Here is a 17,101-nt window from a genome sequence, read left to right on the forward strand (position 1 = left end):
AGAGGCTCCTCCCGTGAGTGGTTGCTCTTCATGGACACACAGCTGGGTACGGGGGAGGCTGGTCTCTCCCGCTGCTGCTCTGGGCTTAAACCCAAAACAGAGTTTTTATTACTTTTTTACTTATTATTGCAAAATGATGCAACTGCTGAGCTCTGATGGTCATGGACAGTTAGAGATCCTCATCTCACCTCTGAGCTTTGGTCGAGCTGTCATGTTGCCCAACTGGAGTCATTTTGGAGGGGGGGATTCCCTCACTGATCCCTTCAGCCACATCCATAGTAGAGCTTACACCAAGTGTCACTCAGACTGCTGTGTGGCAGAAGAAGAGGGCAAAAGGACAAACGTTTCCTTGTTTTATAATTTCTGTTTCAGCCACAAATGTTGGCTGCTATGGTGAATGCTTTGTCAGACTGACAACAATTCTAGCTTGTGTATCCATTCAACATTTACTATACTGTCATTATTATACATCCATGTCTAATCACAGGTATTTTCTTCATCTGTAAAAGAGACATTGAGAGATGCTGTTTATTCATTTGTCAGTCCTGGCTGTCTGTGTATCAGTGATATGATCTTTTACTGTCATCATCGAGAAAGAATCTCGTAGTATTTGATTTTAAACCAGTCTAACCTGCAGCCAGAAATCAAGGTGTTTCCAGGCTCTACAAAAGGGCGGGGTTGTTTACTGAACAGCCACCAACATAACATTTTCTACGAGCAACAATGGTATTATAACATTTTTAAATGACAACAATCATGCATTCTTACACATTAAATAATCGAATGATAATATATTACGGTGCATATATCCAATCATGCAAACATACTTTTACTTAAGTAAAGTTTTCAACACATAACTTGTAATTGAGTTTATTTTCCGGAATATTTCCTCAACCACTATCACAGGCTCAGAGTAATAACATATAACTGGGTTGTGTAATCAGGTTGTATGTAATCGATTACAGCTACAGAAAAAAGATGTAATCAGATTGCAATTACATAGTAAAAAGTGATTACAATTTTAACAGACGTTGATGTTGATGTGTTAACATTGTGACACTTGGATTGAGTTACTGACTGCATTTCGTACCAGATAATTACTTATTGTATCGGATTACATTTTTAAAGTAACCCTCCCAACCCAACCCAACACAGGCTGCTGTGTCTCAAGATTGAAATACTGCAACGTTACCGTACCGTTATTGGAGGTTATTAAAACGTTTTAAAGCGGAATAAATTGTGTTTTTAGACATTCACACCTTTAATGCTGACAGGCTATAAAACAAAACAAAACTGAATAAACCAGTAAGAACAGTAGTCAGACACTGACCTTTTCCTCCGTTAAAATATCTGCGTCACAACGAAGTGAAACCAACCTCCTCCAACTTCATTAACGAGGAAATCCAGCTTGAAAACGGAAAACACCACTGACAATCACTGTCTGTCTGTCTGTCTGTCTGTCGCACGGATTACAAATTCCAGCGACACACGCAGGGAAAGCCCAGGTGTATTAACTTCAGCCAAATAAGAGCCAGGTAAGACATGCCCTGAGCTTCCACTGCAGGCAACTAGCAAGGGTGTGTCCTGGTCTGACCCCGACCTACCAGACCCGGATTCACAGTGTGATAACCACAAGTGACCCCCACCTCCCACTTTACATGTAAGAATGAATTTGATTTACTTACTTACATGTTACTGGTCTAAAAAGCAGCACTTGCATTGTTTACTCAATGGCTATTATCATTGTGGTTTTTCTCATATTACACTCAGGTATTAGGAAGAGAAATGTCCTGAACGGAATTAGAATAAATAAATCATATACAAATGAATGTTAAGTTTGAGTTGATACACTTTGTATGTAGTTTTAGAGGGATCCTGAAGGCAGTACTCAGGGCAAAGAAATATTCAAATGAAGTTGGGAGGAGCTGTGAGTCATGAAGATAAACTTGAACTTTCACCCAATGACAAACTAACTTGCATACTCTTTCACTTTAACTACCATTGACGTGAAGTAAACAGGCATATAATACTAATAGAATAATACAGGGTTAAGTATTTCTCCACCAGTAAAACTCTGCACATGCATCATTCAAACATCACACTGTAGGAACAAGAACAAACACAGACCTTTGACTGGAGGGGGCTTTAAATGAGATAATTCCATGAAACTGCTTCAGTAAATGTTTTAAACCAACTACCGTTGAGCAGACATCAATGTCCTAGTTTCTGGCAGGAGCTAAAGCACAGACAGACAGGAAATGGCAGGTAGAGTTGGACTTTACCTGAACTTGGCCTTTCTTTACAGTCAGTACCAGATGTGCAGGCAGGCAGGCGATCACACAGGGAAACAGTAGACAGGCCGTCAAGTACCACATGTACAGTATCTTCAGCTCTGAGGCAACATAACAACTCAACTCCAACATGCACAAATGTACAAATGAGCAACAGCTGTTCAGGCAGGTGGCTGATGACAACAACAGTTAGGTGATCATCAGAGAGCCGGGCTGGAAAATAACACAAAACACACAAGAGACTGTGGAGACAAGCTGAGCTGGAAGCACAATGTGCATCACTCATAACTTTTATATTCAGTGTGACTTCCTGAGGATATCATTCAGTCAGTGACAGAATAAAAAATAAAAAAAATTACTTTTTTATTAAGGTACATTAAAATAATAGACTTGCTGTTTTCAATCGTGTAACAAAGTAAATATACTGTACTTGACGTACTTGTACTTTACCTGAGTGTTTTATTTTTATGCTACTATATATTTTAGTATTGCATTATTTTACTTAATTACAGGTATTTAAAGGTCCAGTGTGCAACATTTAGGATGATCTATTGGCAGAAATGGAATATAATATTAAGATAAGAATAGTTATGTTTTCGTCACCTTAGAATGAGCTGTTTTAAGCTACAGACGCTGCGGGTCGCACTGGCTCTAGATAGGGGCCTTTTGTGGACGCTCCTACACGCTTGGAAGGTGAGGGGTATTCAGTTAGTTGTGATCTGAACACCTGAAGTTACAATTTTTTCTGCAGAGTTCACATCATACATAATACATAATATTAAATATGTCTATTTTTGGCAAAATCTGTAAAAACACTCACTGACCACAATTCTTTAAAATGAACTTTAAAGGAGCAGTGTGTAGGATTTAGTGGCATCTGAACACTGCTCAGTCTTACAACTGTGTAGGAGAAACTACAGTCTCAGTCAAAAACCTTCAGTTACAGATCATAAATCATAAACAACTATTCTGCTTTGCGTAACCAACTGTCTACAATTGCATTAAATTTCAAACTTAATTTACTCGATAAACAGACACGACAACATCACCTGAGAACGTCACTCACAATTTCCACACAGGTTTATTCATTGAAATGCAGCATTTCATAATGTTGCTCACACAAGGAGAAAAAAAAAGCATATGACAACCTGTAATCTTACTGCATTTGTTATGGCACTGTTAGTACATTTGAATGTCACTCTATTCTCCACTTTAGACTAAAACTGCAGTGCATTCACTGTTCTTGAAAAAAAAGCAAAAACAAATAAAAAAGCAACAATGCACTAATAAAGATTTATGGCTGAATCCTGTTTATTTATTCGTACATCAATTGTTTTGCTTACTATTCGCACAAATTTTATATCAGTGTAGGGTTTGCAAGTTTGCTGAATGTATTTGTAAATGTAATTATTCTTTTGTGAAAGCATTCACATCACACATTATCGTTTAACTAGAAAATGCACGGTTTATAAAAAATAAATATCCCTTTGTTATTGCTAAAAATACTATTTGAAAATATCTTCCCGTGCAAGACAGTTGCAAAATTATTAAAAAGGCTATAACTCAAGTGCTATGGGTTACAGATAACATCAGTGTAAAAGAAAGGAAATTAAAAAAACATAACTTTCATACACAATAACTCATGTTTATATTGCTTTTGGAGGTTGAAATGTGTTTTTAAAGGCACCATTTAAACAGATAAAAAGCTTTAACTGACAATTGACCTTTCCTAAGTCCCACCCCTTTTCGCTCTTTCCTCCAATAACAGTTGAGCAATGAATCTATGTTAAAAGACAACCACATTTGGAGAATGGTTAAAAGATAAAAGTGACATATATATATATATAGTCACATCTTAAGTTAGCATAAGATTTTCAACATAGACGAGGCTAGCACACAGCATATCTTCGCACAGGGAAGGAGAAAGTTGACCGAGGTTTTGAAAAGGGCGGGACTTAGGAAGGGTCAATTACTTATTTGTTTAACTCCAGCGCTGACAAATACTGTATATAAAGTTAAATGTGATATTTAAAGCCAAAGGAAATATAGTTTTCATTATTAACACTGCTTTTTAGGTGCTTGGTTAAACGGAAGTCCATCACTCTCTCCACAGACATCATTTCTACATGTGATTACAGTGGTATATCCCTCTCTGAGATCAGTTTAGTTTCTCTAGTCTGGACATATGGACATGTTTTATTTTTCTGAGCTGCTGTGTGACAAATCTTGCCAGAGATATTCACTTTCCTCCCAGCACAAAATGATAGAGGTCATATGATCGAAGAATTATATAAGTGGAACATGTGTTTCTAGAATTAGCCCCAATTTGCCTCTCGTGCATTAACACTGTATTACAGTCACAGTCAAACCATATATTTCTGCTACACTAAATGGACCAAAACCTAAATTAGTATCACTATGTTTACCCTACTATTTCACGTCAAAATGGCTGCTGTGAAAAAGGTCTATTATCCAGAGCAACCAGGAAATAGAATCAAATCATTTCACCTCGATTATGTTTGAAATCTCAGGGACAGACGTCTCATCAATAAAAACTGGGTTTTACTAGCAAGCACCAAGCATACTAATTTCAATATTTATATCAACATTATAGCGACCGCTAGCAGACGAGTCACACACAGCATTTAAGTTCACAGACAACAAAGCTTTTGGAAGCACAGTCAGCTTTTAAGGCCACTGTTACTGTATGTCACCTGAGCTTAACTTAGGTTCAACGTGTGGAATAGTCCTGAATCAAACATAAACTAATTATTCATAAGAAAAAAACCTATTTACAAAGCACCACATACAGTGCACAGATAGAAAAGTGTGTGTGGACAAAAGCATGGCTTCGTCCAGTGTTGTGTGTTTGTGTCTATCTCTTGGAGTGGCTGATGTAGCTGTTCTCGATGCACAGCACGACGTAGGAGCTGGAGCAGCTGCTGGAGCTCTGCTGGAGCAGATTGCCGCTCTGCAGTGACGACGCCATGCCGGTCAGCGTCCGCTCGCCCACTCGCCACGTCTCGCAGAAGCTGTCCACATGCCGCTGCCCGCCGCTGGTTGACCCGTGCCATATCATCTTCTCTGGCCTGGGATGAAACAGAAAAAGGGTAGCAGGGATAGATGATGCTTGTGTTTGTGGGGGGGGGTTCTCCACTTTGCAGCATATTCAGAAAAGTTTATATATGTATAGTTGATGGGTTTTGGCTCACCATGTGCTGTCACTGAAAACGTCTTTGCCATCAAAGGAGTAGATCGGCACGTTGTCCTTTATTCTGCCCTCGTTGAAGATGCCGTCCCAGCTGTCAAACAGAACTTCGTCCTGACATGGATGAGACGACACAATTACTACAAGAATCTAAGCTAAAAATCTAAGTTCCCATTTTGTTGTTGTTTGTGTGTTTTTCCTGTTTATTTATATTAGCTACCTTTAAGTGCCCAGATTTTTCCTGTTCGTTTCCTTGAATTATTAAATTAATAAACGATCCCTTCACCATTTATTCAGAATAAGTTTTTGTTCTTGCTTCTTTGTTGTGGTTTTATCAGGGTTTATGTGATTTAACTATTCACACTATTTCAAGGCCGGATGTAGTTTCTACGCAGATTATGTGCAATAAATTGACCTCTGTTGATGTCTTGTCTACATCTCCTTTGGTGCTTTTACATTTTATATGTAACACTGTATAACACTGTGGCAAATAAATATTCATTAAAAATGTCAAGGATAACACAAAAAAAGCTAGAAAGATACCTTAACTCTTCAGCTTAACACTGAAAATTGTGGGATTATTAAAGGATTATCTAATTTTATTTTATTTTATCTTTTATCTTTATCTAAGCTATCTGGCTGCTAGTTGCAGCCTCATATTTACCGTACAGACATCAGACGTCAAACTATTTCCTTTAAACGGTTGAAAAACATCTGTTGGCTACCTTCAGGTTGACTATTGGCACACGGTCCCTGTCAGCCTTGCGGACTATGCTGTGGAGATCCTGGAGTTTGGCGGACAGGAATGCCCGGAAAGTTCCCTTCATCCCGATGGCCTGAGCCTGAGTAAAACACTTGTAGTCTGCACCGCGGACGCCCTGCATGGAGCCAGTCTGAGGGCTGTTCAGGGCGATCAGGTGGAGCTGCGGAAACATGCCCAGCAGTAATATTTAATTTAACAATAAGACTCAGAACAGAGATGTGAGTCTGGCGGTTTAAAGATTGCCTCTCGTACCGCTGGACCTGTAGTATGATGGTGGACTGGAGACTCCGGCAAAGGAGGAGGTGGTCTTCGCTGAGGAGTGACTGCGTAGCGAGTTTCTGGGTACGTGGGGCGTTCCTGGGCTGTATGGACAGAATACCTACCGTCTGGTTGATTCAACCGGTCTGAATAACTTGGATACCTTGGATCTGTGGGTGCTGGGTACCGCGGATCCGGCTGATGCCGGGTGTCAGGTTGGTATCGGGGATCCGGTTGGGATGGGTATCTGGGATCTGGCTGGGTTGGGTATCTGGGATCAGTGTGGGACGGGTATCTGGGATCCGGCTGGGTTGGGTATCTGGGATCAGTGTGTGTTGGGTATCTGGGATCAGGGTTTGATGGGTAATAAGGATCCGGGTGGTGTGGCTGCGACTGAGGCCCAGAGTCTGGGTGGACCGGACTCTCAGGTGGCCTCTGGGAGTCATGTGCGGAGGTGTCTGTGTTGGAGTGGTGGTCTGGGGAGTAGGGGATGACTGGTGGGGGCTCCACAGCTGCAACCTCATTATCCTGAAAATAATATGTATGATTTGTATTAAAAACAGGATGCTTATATGTTCTGAAGATGAGAAAAAAGAGGAACTGCACTCACATCCACACTGGGCAGAGCAATGTAGCTCCCGAGCTGAAAATACAAAGGAAGCAACTGCATAAATATACAAAAACTGAGAAATCAAAGTATTTTTATGTATCTCCTGCTGATTTATGATCATAAAAAAGGTGCATGTTTTACTTGGACTTGACGAACTCCATCTCGGACCCGTAAGTAGAGATCTGTTTGGTCTATAATGTACACCAGAGAGCCCTCGGGTTGTCTTCTAGCAGTCGCTGTCATGGTATCATAAGACCTCAACACTGTTACCTACAAACACAAAAAACACATTTATCTCGACATCATTTGGACAAAATGTTTTATTATATATTTATATTTTATGTTATCCTAACCTAATTATCTGCTATGTTCTGTGTGTTTATCGTGGCAGGACTACAACTTTCTTTTTGTTGTGCAACCTTGTGTAAATGACCTTGTACTTTGTAATCAGTCGTCTGCTTCCTGAGATTAATAACTTAATTGCAGCCATGTTGTTTATTGGGCTAAGAGTCATTTATTAAGTCCAGTAATGCTGTATAAACCCTTTAACACACAGTCTTTATAGAGCTACAGTGTGTATTGTGACCTTTTAATCTTTTTAATCTTATCTAGACAGGAAGTGATATTTTTATTTCCTGATTTATTGTTAGATAATAAGGAAATAAAGCAGAATAAGTTATCTCACCCCTGAGGAGTGTCCAGGTAGTCCAGGCACTCCAGGTGGTCCAGGTGGTCCAGGAATATTGATAGCTGTCATTGAAAGGGGGGTCACATGAGCTCAAATTACTTCATTTTGAATATTTAGGCGTGTGATTATTACTTACTCTGTGTGCCCCTGTAAGCTCCAGGTAAGGATGGTCCTGGAGGTCCAGGTGGACCTGGTGGTCCAGGTTGCCCATCATAGCCTCTTCCTGGCTGACCAGGTGGCCCCTGGGGGCCTGGTGGGCCACTGATGGAGTCGCCTTTTGGGCCCTGAGGGTACAAGGACAGAAATGTATTTATATTTAGATGTTTTTGTAATATAAACTGTAAAGCTTTATGTGTGTGACAGTGTGATCTTACAGGAGGTCCACGCTCTCCTGGGGGTCCGACTCCGCTCCCTCCATAGCGGGGGTCATAATATCCTCCGCCTGGTTCTCCTTTCTCTCCTTTGAAGCCCGGATTGCCCGTTTCACCTTTCAACTCATTCTGGACATGTAAACATCCAACAAATATAAACAGTATAAACAAAAAATCTTACTGATAGTTTAACCATAAAGTTCTAACTGTTGAGTTGAGACTTACCCTTAAAGTGTAAATGTCAACGGATGACCCGAAACCTGCATCAGAAACAAAATGCTTTATTTATTTATCTACATACTGAAAATAAAAAACATTTATTTAACTTTTAAGCTTATATGTGCACTGACGAAGTGGTGCTACCTGGAATTTCAAGAGTCCCTGGTGGTCCACGATCACCTTTCTCTCCTTTAAGAGCTAGAAACACGAGGAACAACGAGCTTGGTTAAACACCAGCAGTCTCATCTTTAAAGAATTGGTCTGACATCTTTGGACATATGTGTATTCTCTTTCTTTTTAATAGTTAAATGAGAACATCACTCTCATATTTGTGCGCTCTGTTGCTGGAGCCAGCAGCTTAGCATAAAGGCTGGAAACAGGGGAAACAGCTAGCCTGTCTCTCTGGCTGTAGCTTCTTATATTGAAGTACGACATGAGAGTGGTATCGATCATCACACCTAACTCTTGGTAAGAAAGCCAAATAGTTCAAAATATCAAACTTTTCTGTCAATCATCGCACTTGAAATATGAAGTGAATTTACCTGGGTAATGCCTGGAGTAATCATCATACCCCTGAAATAAAAATGAAGATCAATATGATTCATAAGTAAATTCACATTGCATTTAAAACATTTATTATCCACACTTTTGAGCTGTTTTATATCTTATTACTTTTAATATACGGGCAAGTTTTAATTCAGTAAATAGGCAGAAAATAAAATGTTTCATGTCTTGACTCACTCTGAATCTGTCGCTGGGAACAGAAGGTCCAGGAGGTCCAGGGGGGCCCGGTGGACCTGGAGGACCCTGGCAAACAACAAATATTGATTACTATGTGTTGATGGCCTGATCATAAAAAGCTGCACAAGTTCAGAAGGAAACGGGACAAAAACCAGTGGTACTCACCGGGTAACCGTATCCAGATCCACTGCCTGAATCTCCCTTCTCTCCTCTGGCGCCGTTCAGCCCAGGTCGACCCTACAATAAACAAAGCATTCAGAATCATATTTCATTCATTACACATAAAATATTAACGCATTTAAAGCCTTAAAGCTGTGTGTATAAATTAAAACCTTTGGGGACTCTTAGTGGTAGAATTGACTACCATTTTTAATTCAATTGATATGAAAATGTCATTTGATGATCGCAAGAAATCTACTCACCGGTCTACCTGGAATCCCAATGTCTCCCTTCTGGCCTGAGGGACCATGTGGACCCTGAAAATAACAGTATTCAGACCGGTTTATTATAATAACGTGATGCTGTTAGCTTACGTAACATCAGCAAAACACTGAAATAAAAATAATGTACGCACTGGAGGTCCCACAGGGCCAGGGGGTCCGCTCTCGCCCTGTAAAGTAATACACTCGCTGTAAACGCTCACATATTACATAATTAATCACTTATTTTGGGTTATTTACAATCGACAGATGCTAAAACTCCTGCAGCAAGCACAAGCATGCTATGTTATTTTAGTTGTGATACAAAAATTGGTGAATGCATCCTAAAAGTTTGTTATCTAATCTTTTATAAAGGACTTTACCGGCTTTCCTGCAAGCCCACCAATGTACTGAGGTCTCCCATCAGGCCCGATGATAAGGCCAGGTTCTCCTTTCTCTCCCTGAACAAAACAACAGGTTAAAGTTTGTGTCAATGATTAAGATTTTATTGCATTGTTATCTCGCGATAACAGAAAGTTTCTTTATATAACAGATTGTACAGTATTGCTGCTGCATTTATTTTGTAAGACAAGATATTACAAGCAAAATGCACATAAAACATCCGATAATATTCCACCAAAAAAAATTCTTCTATTTCGTAAAATTGCAGCTTTAACTGACAAAAACATATTTATATGTAAGATAAACAGAAAGACGCAATTTATTCCTTTTGATCCTCCAACCTGTGGAAATCATATGATATTTGCAAGACCATTTAGTTGAAACGGGGAAAAAGTACTTATATCTCAAGATAACAATATATTAAATTAATTAATTTCAATAATACTAATAATAATAATATATTCCTGTAGCCATATGAATATACAGAGTTTTCTTCAAATACAATTTTCCTTCATTCAATACATCTCAATGACAGAACAAATATAACTTACAGTGTAAAAAAGGCTAAAATAATGAATCAAAATGTGGATTATCTTACCTTTGGTGCATACCCTGGAGGACCTGAGTCTCCTTTGTCTCCTTTTGGTCCCATGGGCCCCTAAATGCAAACATATCACACAATAACTTCCTTCCATCATATCAATCGGACTCCAAACTGAGCTGTGTGATAACGACGGTGATACATACCGGGAATCCTGCTCGACCCTGAACACTACTTCCTCCCTGAAGAAGAGAGAAAAACACATGAAGGAAAAGAACAAATATTGTGTAACCATGTTAATATAATTTAAGTTTAGTAAGAATCATGGAGAGGTCAGTTAGGGGACGACTCACCTGCCACCCTTCGTTCCAATATGGGTCATTATACTATAGCAAGACAAAGTTATGTCAGTTAGTGCGGAGGTGAACAAACAACTTAGCAGGCGGTGACTGTTAGTGAATCTGAGTAAGTGATTAAAAGGCAGGCAGTCGTGTGAGGGTTAAACTTAAATCTCTCGATGTTAACGGTTTGATCTCTGACTCACGTCGCTCGTTGTGTGGTAGCTGATCTGTCCTGGAGGGCCGGGAGGTCCTGGAGGTCCAGGAGGTCCGCCATCTCGCCCTGGCAGACCCTGCCATGACAAACAGAGTGTATTAACCATATATCTTAAGGAATAAGCTAAATATTCTTTGGTAGATTTGATCCCCTGCCACTAAAATATAACTTTCATTACAGCTTAAAACAATTAAATATATTGGAATACTGCATAATACAATAATAATAATATGCTTAATATACTAAGCACATAACTCACCATGTCTCCTTTGTCTCCTCTGGCTCCCTTTTCACCCTAAAAAATTAACACAAGCAGTTATTAAATGTCATGAAAACCAGCAATTTTACAACTAATTCTAATCTAATCTAATCTAATTATGTCTTAATTATGGTATTATTTGCATATGTTATACAAAAACAACTGAGCAGCAAATCCCAGAATTCATCTGGCTTCCTACCGACTGTCCGGGGAATCCGTCGAGACCTGGTATCCCAGGAGGTCCTCTTGATCCCTCTGCTCCTTTGTCACCATGGATGCCGGGTAAACCTGGCTTACCCTGAACATCATAATAGAGAGACAATAAAGAGTGGGTACAACTGTGAGACAAACAACTCTATACAAACAACACAGAGCCAAACAAACTCTGTAGTACTCACAGGAAGACCTGCGATACCAGGAGGACCCTGGAAGACAGAACACAGGAAAACATGAAGCAAAAGATCTACTGTAAAGAAAGCGTCAGGGGTCTCATAAACAGGTGATTGGGTACCTGTGGTCCAGGTGGGCCTCTGAGTCCAGGCAAGCCATTGTTTTCCTCAAATCCATCCTGGTTGCCCTGTTAAAGACACAGAGACCACAGAGACACACCTTGTTTTTTTGTTTCAACCTTGGACGATGGCCAAAAGCCGCATTTTCAGGAGACATTTATCTGCTCTCAGCTGTCCACACAAACTGTTTAACTTCTACTTACAAAACCAACGCGGTATGGCGGCCCTGGCGGCCCAGGGGGTCCTGGTGGTCCAACTGGTCCCATGGGACCTGGAAGTCCTGCCAGCCCAGTTTGCCCAGGTGTACCTGACCTTCCTGCATCACCCTGAGCACCCTTAGGTGTGAAGGAAAAAAATAATCAGGGTGTTTTATGTCTCTTTGCTACCGATCAAGGGCACTCCTGTTAATGCAACAGCAGCAGAGTAAGTGAAGGAAAGTGGGTGATAACGACATGCAAGAGACATGACAGAGCTCAATGTTAAGCAGAATGAAGTGATACAGTGAGAAAAGTGAAAGGAAGCTACTCAACTAGGGGACCTATTATCATTTCTAGCTCTATATTTCACTAGAGGAGCTTTGCATCATTCACTCTTCAAAACCATCCTTATTTATCTGACACTGGCCCTCAATGCAGCACCTCAGTTCATCCACAGTCTGAAACAAGCAACAAAGAACTCTTTCTTCTGACCGGCCAACTTTGCAGAAGCCTGCTGACAGCCATCATCAAGCCTCCAGGAGGAGCGTCGGGATGTGAACTGCACCTGTCCCAAAAATACTGTTGGGTCTCTGTAAAATGTTATAAGAGTTCGGTTAGATTTATTAAGTATTATTATTGCTACATTTACTGTTGTTACTGACCTGCTGTTACTAGACCTGCTCTATTTGAAAAGTGTCCTGAGATAACTTCTGTTTTGAATTAGCGCTATACAAATAAAATTGAATTGTATTGAACTGAATTAAAATGTCACAACCACCACAAAAGCACTAAAATACAGTCGACGTTGGCTCGTCGCCTTAACTTAAAAGTAAGTGAGACGTTGCATTCAGAGCAGTCTGAATTCTGAGCTTTTAGCTCACAGGGATTATTTTTACATACGTCATTATTTGTCAATCTGACCTTGTTTAATATCAACAACCGACATTGTAACATTATATATATGACAGAAACTAAGGAAAAGCTTAATTAAACCACTGAGGGAAAATATCCCTTTTCATAGCATTGTAGGAAGTATATGTAGCTTGAAGTGGAAAACTGGAATTATTCAAAAGATATGTTCAGAAGGAGAAATGGAAACAGGTGAAAACTTGGGAAAGTGGAAGAAAATCACCAAAGCAGAGACCCCCCACCAAAATACCTGCGACCCATTACACACCGTAGAGGATGGAGCAAAGTAAGAGAACAGCCCCGTGAAAAAGTTGGAGTCTTGCGAGTCTTGCTAGAGGAAAGCAACAAACATGGAGGAGAGAATCTATCTGGATGCACCCGCCACACATTTAATTTCAGTTCACGAGAAAACACTGATTCATAACATTTATGTTATTGAAGTCACAGATTTGACTTTGAAGGATAAAAGTTCAGATTTAACTCACCTTTTCTCCAGATGGTCCCGGAAGACCAAGCTCACCATTGTCACCCTGGAGGTAAAAGATATTTAAGAAAAAAAGGAAAGGACATTTATGATTGGGAAAGGAGAAATCAGCAGGGGCGGATCTAGAGAAATATGCAATCCAGAGTGTGGCATGGAGACTTTAAATATCAATATTTGACAAAAAACTAAATGTGTACTGATCCGTGAGAAATATTCAGCAGGTTGTCAGTCAATATGTGCATTTTCACCTTCACTCCTGTGAGTCCTGGTTGACCCGGTCGACCGGGAGGACCGGGAGGGCCCTGAAACAGCACACAGGATACACTCAAACAATCAGTGTTTAATAGCTTATCAAGATCCTGCACTCAGAATAATAGTAATAATAATAACAACATTTCTGATATATTTGAAATATGAAATATTTAAACAAACAGTCCAAAGTTAAAAAATATTCTGTTTATTTTAATTAAAGACAAGGAAAAAGCAACAAATCTTTACATTTTAGAAGCTGGAACCATCAATTTTGGGATGTTTTTGATTGGTTGATTATCAAAAAAGTTACCTGCTTGAATGTCTTATTATGCAATTATTATTTATTAATTGACGTTGGTGTTTTTGTACCGTTTAAACACTTTGCACTATACGAATTTGACGGTTGTTTCGAAATGGATTTTTTGTTTTATTGTATGTATGTTGAAAATGAAAAAAAAATAAAATAATAACAATCAATTAATTGATTAAAAGACTAATTGTTTCAGCTGTACATTCTACAACAGAAACTGTATCCCACTACGTTACACTCAAACAAATTAGAGAAACTCACCGGTAGACCAGGGACTCCATCCTGTCCAGGTGGTCCAGGAGGTCCGAAAGCTACTGGACCGTTGGCTCCCATAGCCACTGAAACCCCAGGAGGGCCAGGAGGGCCTGGGGGGCCAGGAGGACCACGGGCACCCTGGGTACATTGTGATTTATAAGTAATGATTTGAGTTTAACCCCTTTTAGAGTTTTAGAGTAAAATTATCAACATACCTGGATTCTGTCCAAGTCTGGGAATCCTGAGCCCTCCATGTCAAAAAACGTCTGTCAAAAGATAAATTAATAAAACACTGGGACAAGTCTTGAAACAATAAATACTTAAGGAAGAGGGTGTTTGAAGTGTGGACGTACTGGGCGGTCACCGGTGCCAGGTCCAGGAGGTCCTGGTAGACCAGGGGGGCCTCTGGGTCCTGGTTCACCCTCTCCACGCTCACCCTGGAAATATTCAGAGGTCGCACATTATCACACTAAATAAATGCTTGTAAAATAACACAATAATAGTTCAAGAAACAACATAATTGATCCAGCCACATATTCTGCTCTGTACTAAAACCTTTTCGCCTTTGACACCAGCAGATCCTGGACTTCCTGGGAAACCACGTGGCCCGGGGGGACCCTGGGAACACGAGCAGAAAAACAGAATTACACTGGTCGGTTTTTAATTATGAAGAAAAGCCACTGACTAATTCTGCTTTTATAAAAATATCTCAATCTGTAATAAATATTTGTGCTTACAGCTTTCCCATCCTCTCCTGGATCACCCTGAAAGATCATAAACAACCAATAAGTGACTTTAATCTAAAAAAGAACATAATATTTGGAAAATCAAGGTCTCTCTGTACTCACAGGCTCTCCATCAGTTCCTGGAGTTCCTGCAGGCCCATCTGACCCTGGTGGTCCTGGCGGTCCGGGGGGTCCGGACACCTGCTGCACAACAGAGCCGTCCCCAAGTCGGACCACCTCAGCTGCGGGTCCAGGAGGACCAGGGCGTCCGGGAGGCCCTTGAGCCCCACGCTCTCCTTTATTGCCGGGGTATCCGAAGCCGGAACTACCCTGGTGAGGAAGAAGTGATATTCAGCTAAATTCATAATAATTATAATAGTAGTAATGTGGTATGAGTCTGTGTTTAATTCAGCATATATGTAATCCACCAACCAGCACTTATTTTAGTGAGAAATAATAATTTAAAAAACAGTTCACCTTTAGTTCCCACATTTTTCTCCCACTTACATCAGAGGCTAAAGCACTCCACTTGCATCTCAGGTGGAAGGGACTAAGATGTAACTGTTGTACTATTATATATGATATCATTAGATTATTATGAATCATGCATTAATGGAAAATGTTACTGTTGTAGCTGGTTGAGGTGGAGCTCATTTAAAACTATTAATCGACTGATTGTTTGGCTTGTAAGAAGTCACAACTACCCAAAGTGTCACCTTCACAATCCTTGTTTTATCCAAACCTTAAAACTCCAGAAAATAAATTAGAATAATTTAATAATTTTCATATCTGTCAAGCTATATTATTATCCAACAGACATTATTCTCACCAAATAGAAATAAGAATAAACTCTCCTCAGTGTGAACACACAGGTAACATACCTTTGCACCTTTTTCTCCCTAAAATAAAAGAAAAAAAAGACAAATATGAAGTATTTTACGCAGCTGATTACACAGTAGGTCCCACACACAGACACACAGAGTGATCTTCTACCTTCTGTCCTCCACCCTGAGAGGAGACACCAGAGCCAGAGCTGAAGCCAGACTCTCCCTTTGGCCCTGCGGGGCCCACGTCCCCCTTTGAGCCTTTTTCCCCTCTGTCGCCTTTAGCACCGCCGGGACCTGAAATAAGTGAGCACGCCAGGATCGGCATTGAGTTTAGAGCAGCTTATTATCATGCAATGGAAAATATGAAACATTATTAGTAATTAGTAATAATTATTATATTCATTATATTTCATCATTTGTACTGTGCATAAATCCACCCACGTCATCGCTACTACTACCAAAATGCAGAAGTGCCCATTTATGAACACAAATAAAGCGTCAAAAGGAAAAACCTTAATAAAGTAAACAAAGTCGGAAATGAAGGAAACTGATGAAGCGAAAGAGCAGATCGTTTACGTGGATCCAAACTCTGGCTGTACTGACAGATAAAGGTTTTTCCAGTCTTAAACCATCTAGTGGACACATTCAGGTTAATGAAAGCAGTGTAGTGATTGGTTCTGCACGGGGCACTATTGCTTAATTAATAACTCCCCCTTTCCTCTCCTTGTATACTTACATTGACTTTGTCTATGAACAGTCAAGTTCAATTGCACATCTAAATGTTCTCCTTTGTTTTGTATTGCATATGCATGTTTATATATATATATATATATATATAGTGACTATATAACATCTGCATGGAAAACAGAACAGGCTGCAAATAGTTCTGTTTTTTGCATTAATTAATTCATCGTTTAGTCTTTAAAGAGTTAGAAAATACTGCAATAAGTTTCAAGAGGCAAGGGGACGTATTAAAATTGCTTAGTTTGTCGGACCAACAATCCCAAGCCGAAAGGTGTTCAGTTAACAATGTTATAAAACAAAAATAACTGCAAAAAAGCTAAATTGTTGTAGATTCATTTTCTGTCAGTCAACTAATTTTAATTTTATTTAATTTTTAATTTTAATTGACTCATCATTTCACCTCGACTACAGATGAGACTTTGGTGCACTGCGCTGATTAAATAAACAAAAATATTAGATAGTCAGACAGAAGTACACGGAGAGAGAAAAAGGCAGGTACATCATGGCACCTCTGTAGTGAGAATCCTCCACCTGTCCACACTAGTCTGTTAGTCCCCCCCCCCC

General features: G+C 39.9%; 2 protein-coding genes across 5 annotated transcripts in view; both read right to left on the reverse strand.

The window, feature by feature from the left end:
- Positions 1-1,627, reverse strand: part of LOC118339682 (NACHT, LRR and PYD domains-containing protein 12-like) — a 9,949-nt gene extending 8,322 nt beyond the window's left edge. The window contains exons 1-3 of the mRNA XM_035677382.1: positions 1,331-1,627; positions 189-309; positions 9-84 (exon numbers count right to left, since the gene is read on the reverse strand). Of these exons, the coding sequence (XP_035533275.1) occupies positions 9-84; positions 189-277 (165 nt within the window). The 5' untranslated portion in view covers positions 278-309; positions 1,331-1,627. The remainder of the gene's footprint in view (positions 1-8; positions 85-188; positions 310-1,330) is intronic.
- Positions 1,628-3,344: 1,717 nt separating this feature from the next.
- The window catches only part of LOC118340062 (collagen alpha-1(XVIII) chain-like), a 29,687-nt gene continuing 15,930 nt past the window's right edge, over positions 3,345-17,101 (reverse strand). For 3 of the 4 annotated variants that reach the window (XM_035677917.1, XM_035677918.1, XM_035677914.1), the window contains exons 6-41: positions 15,960-16,087; positions 15,848-15,865; positions 15,090-15,296; positions 14,979-15,005; positions 14,797-14,859; positions 14,595-14,678; positions 14,457-14,507; positions 14,248-14,379; positions 13,673-13,726; positions 13,426-13,470; positions 13,209-13,271; positions 12,038-12,169; positions 11,837-11,902; positions 11,724-11,750; positions 11,525-11,623; positions 11,326-11,361; positions 11,056-11,142; positions 10,718-10,753; positions 10,569-10,628; positions 9,952-10,029; positions 9,724-9,759; positions 9,572-9,625; positions 9,315-9,386; positions 9,150-9,215; positions 8,951-8,981; positions 8,553-8,606; positions 8,415-8,449; positions 8,193-8,318; positions 7,955-8,102; positions 7,816-7,880; positions 7,272-7,400; positions 7,131-7,163; positions 6,515-7,048; positions 6,225-6,422; positions 5,504-5,613; positions 3,345-5,380 (exon numbers count right to left, since the gene is read on the reverse strand). In XM_035677917.1, coding sequence (XP_035533810.1) covers positions 5,167-5,380; positions 5,504-5,613; positions 6,225-6,422; positions 6,515-7,048; positions 7,131-7,163; positions 7,272-7,400; positions 7,816-7,880; positions 7,955-8,102; positions 8,193-8,318; positions 8,415-8,449; positions 8,553-8,606; positions 8,951-8,981; positions 9,150-9,215; positions 9,315-9,386; positions 9,572-9,625; positions 9,724-9,759; positions 9,952-10,029; positions 10,569-10,628; positions 10,718-10,753; positions 11,056-11,142; positions 11,326-11,361; positions 11,525-11,623; positions 11,724-11,750; positions 11,837-11,902; positions 12,038-12,169; positions 13,209-13,271; positions 13,426-13,470; positions 13,673-13,726; positions 14,248-14,379; positions 14,457-14,507; positions 14,595-14,678; positions 14,797-14,859; positions 14,979-15,005; positions 15,090-15,296; positions 15,848-15,865; positions 15,960-16,087 — 3,398 coding nt within the window. In that variant the 3' untranslated portion in view covers positions 3,345-5,166. The remainder of the gene's footprint in view (positions 5,381-5,503; positions 5,614-6,224; positions 6,423-6,514; positions 7,049-7,130; positions 7,164-7,271; positions 7,401-7,815; positions 7,881-7,954; positions 8,103-8,192; positions 8,319-8,414; positions 8,450-8,552; positions 8,607-8,950; positions 8,982-9,149; positions 9,216-9,314; positions 9,387-9,571; positions 9,626-9,723; positions 9,760-9,951; positions 10,030-10,568; positions 10,629-10,717; positions 10,754-11,055; positions 11,143-11,325; positions 11,362-11,524; positions 11,624-11,723; positions 11,751-11,836; positions 11,903-12,037; positions 12,170-13,208; positions 13,272-13,425; positions 13,471-13,672; positions 13,727-14,247; positions 14,380-14,456; positions 14,508-14,594; positions 14,679-14,796; positions 14,860-14,978; positions 15,006-15,089; positions 15,297-15,847; positions 15,866-15,959; positions 16,088-17,101) is intronic. The other variant, XM_035677915.1, reaches the window with a different exon arrangement.

Source organism: Morone saxatilis, unplaced genomic scaffold (assembly GCF_004916995.1).
Source record: "Morone saxatilis isolate NCDOM2014 unplaced genomic scaffold, NCSU_SB_2.0 Contig6, whole genome shotgun sequence".
Lineage (NCBI taxonomy): Eukaryota > Metazoa > Chordata > Actinopteri > Moronidae > Morone > Morone saxatilis.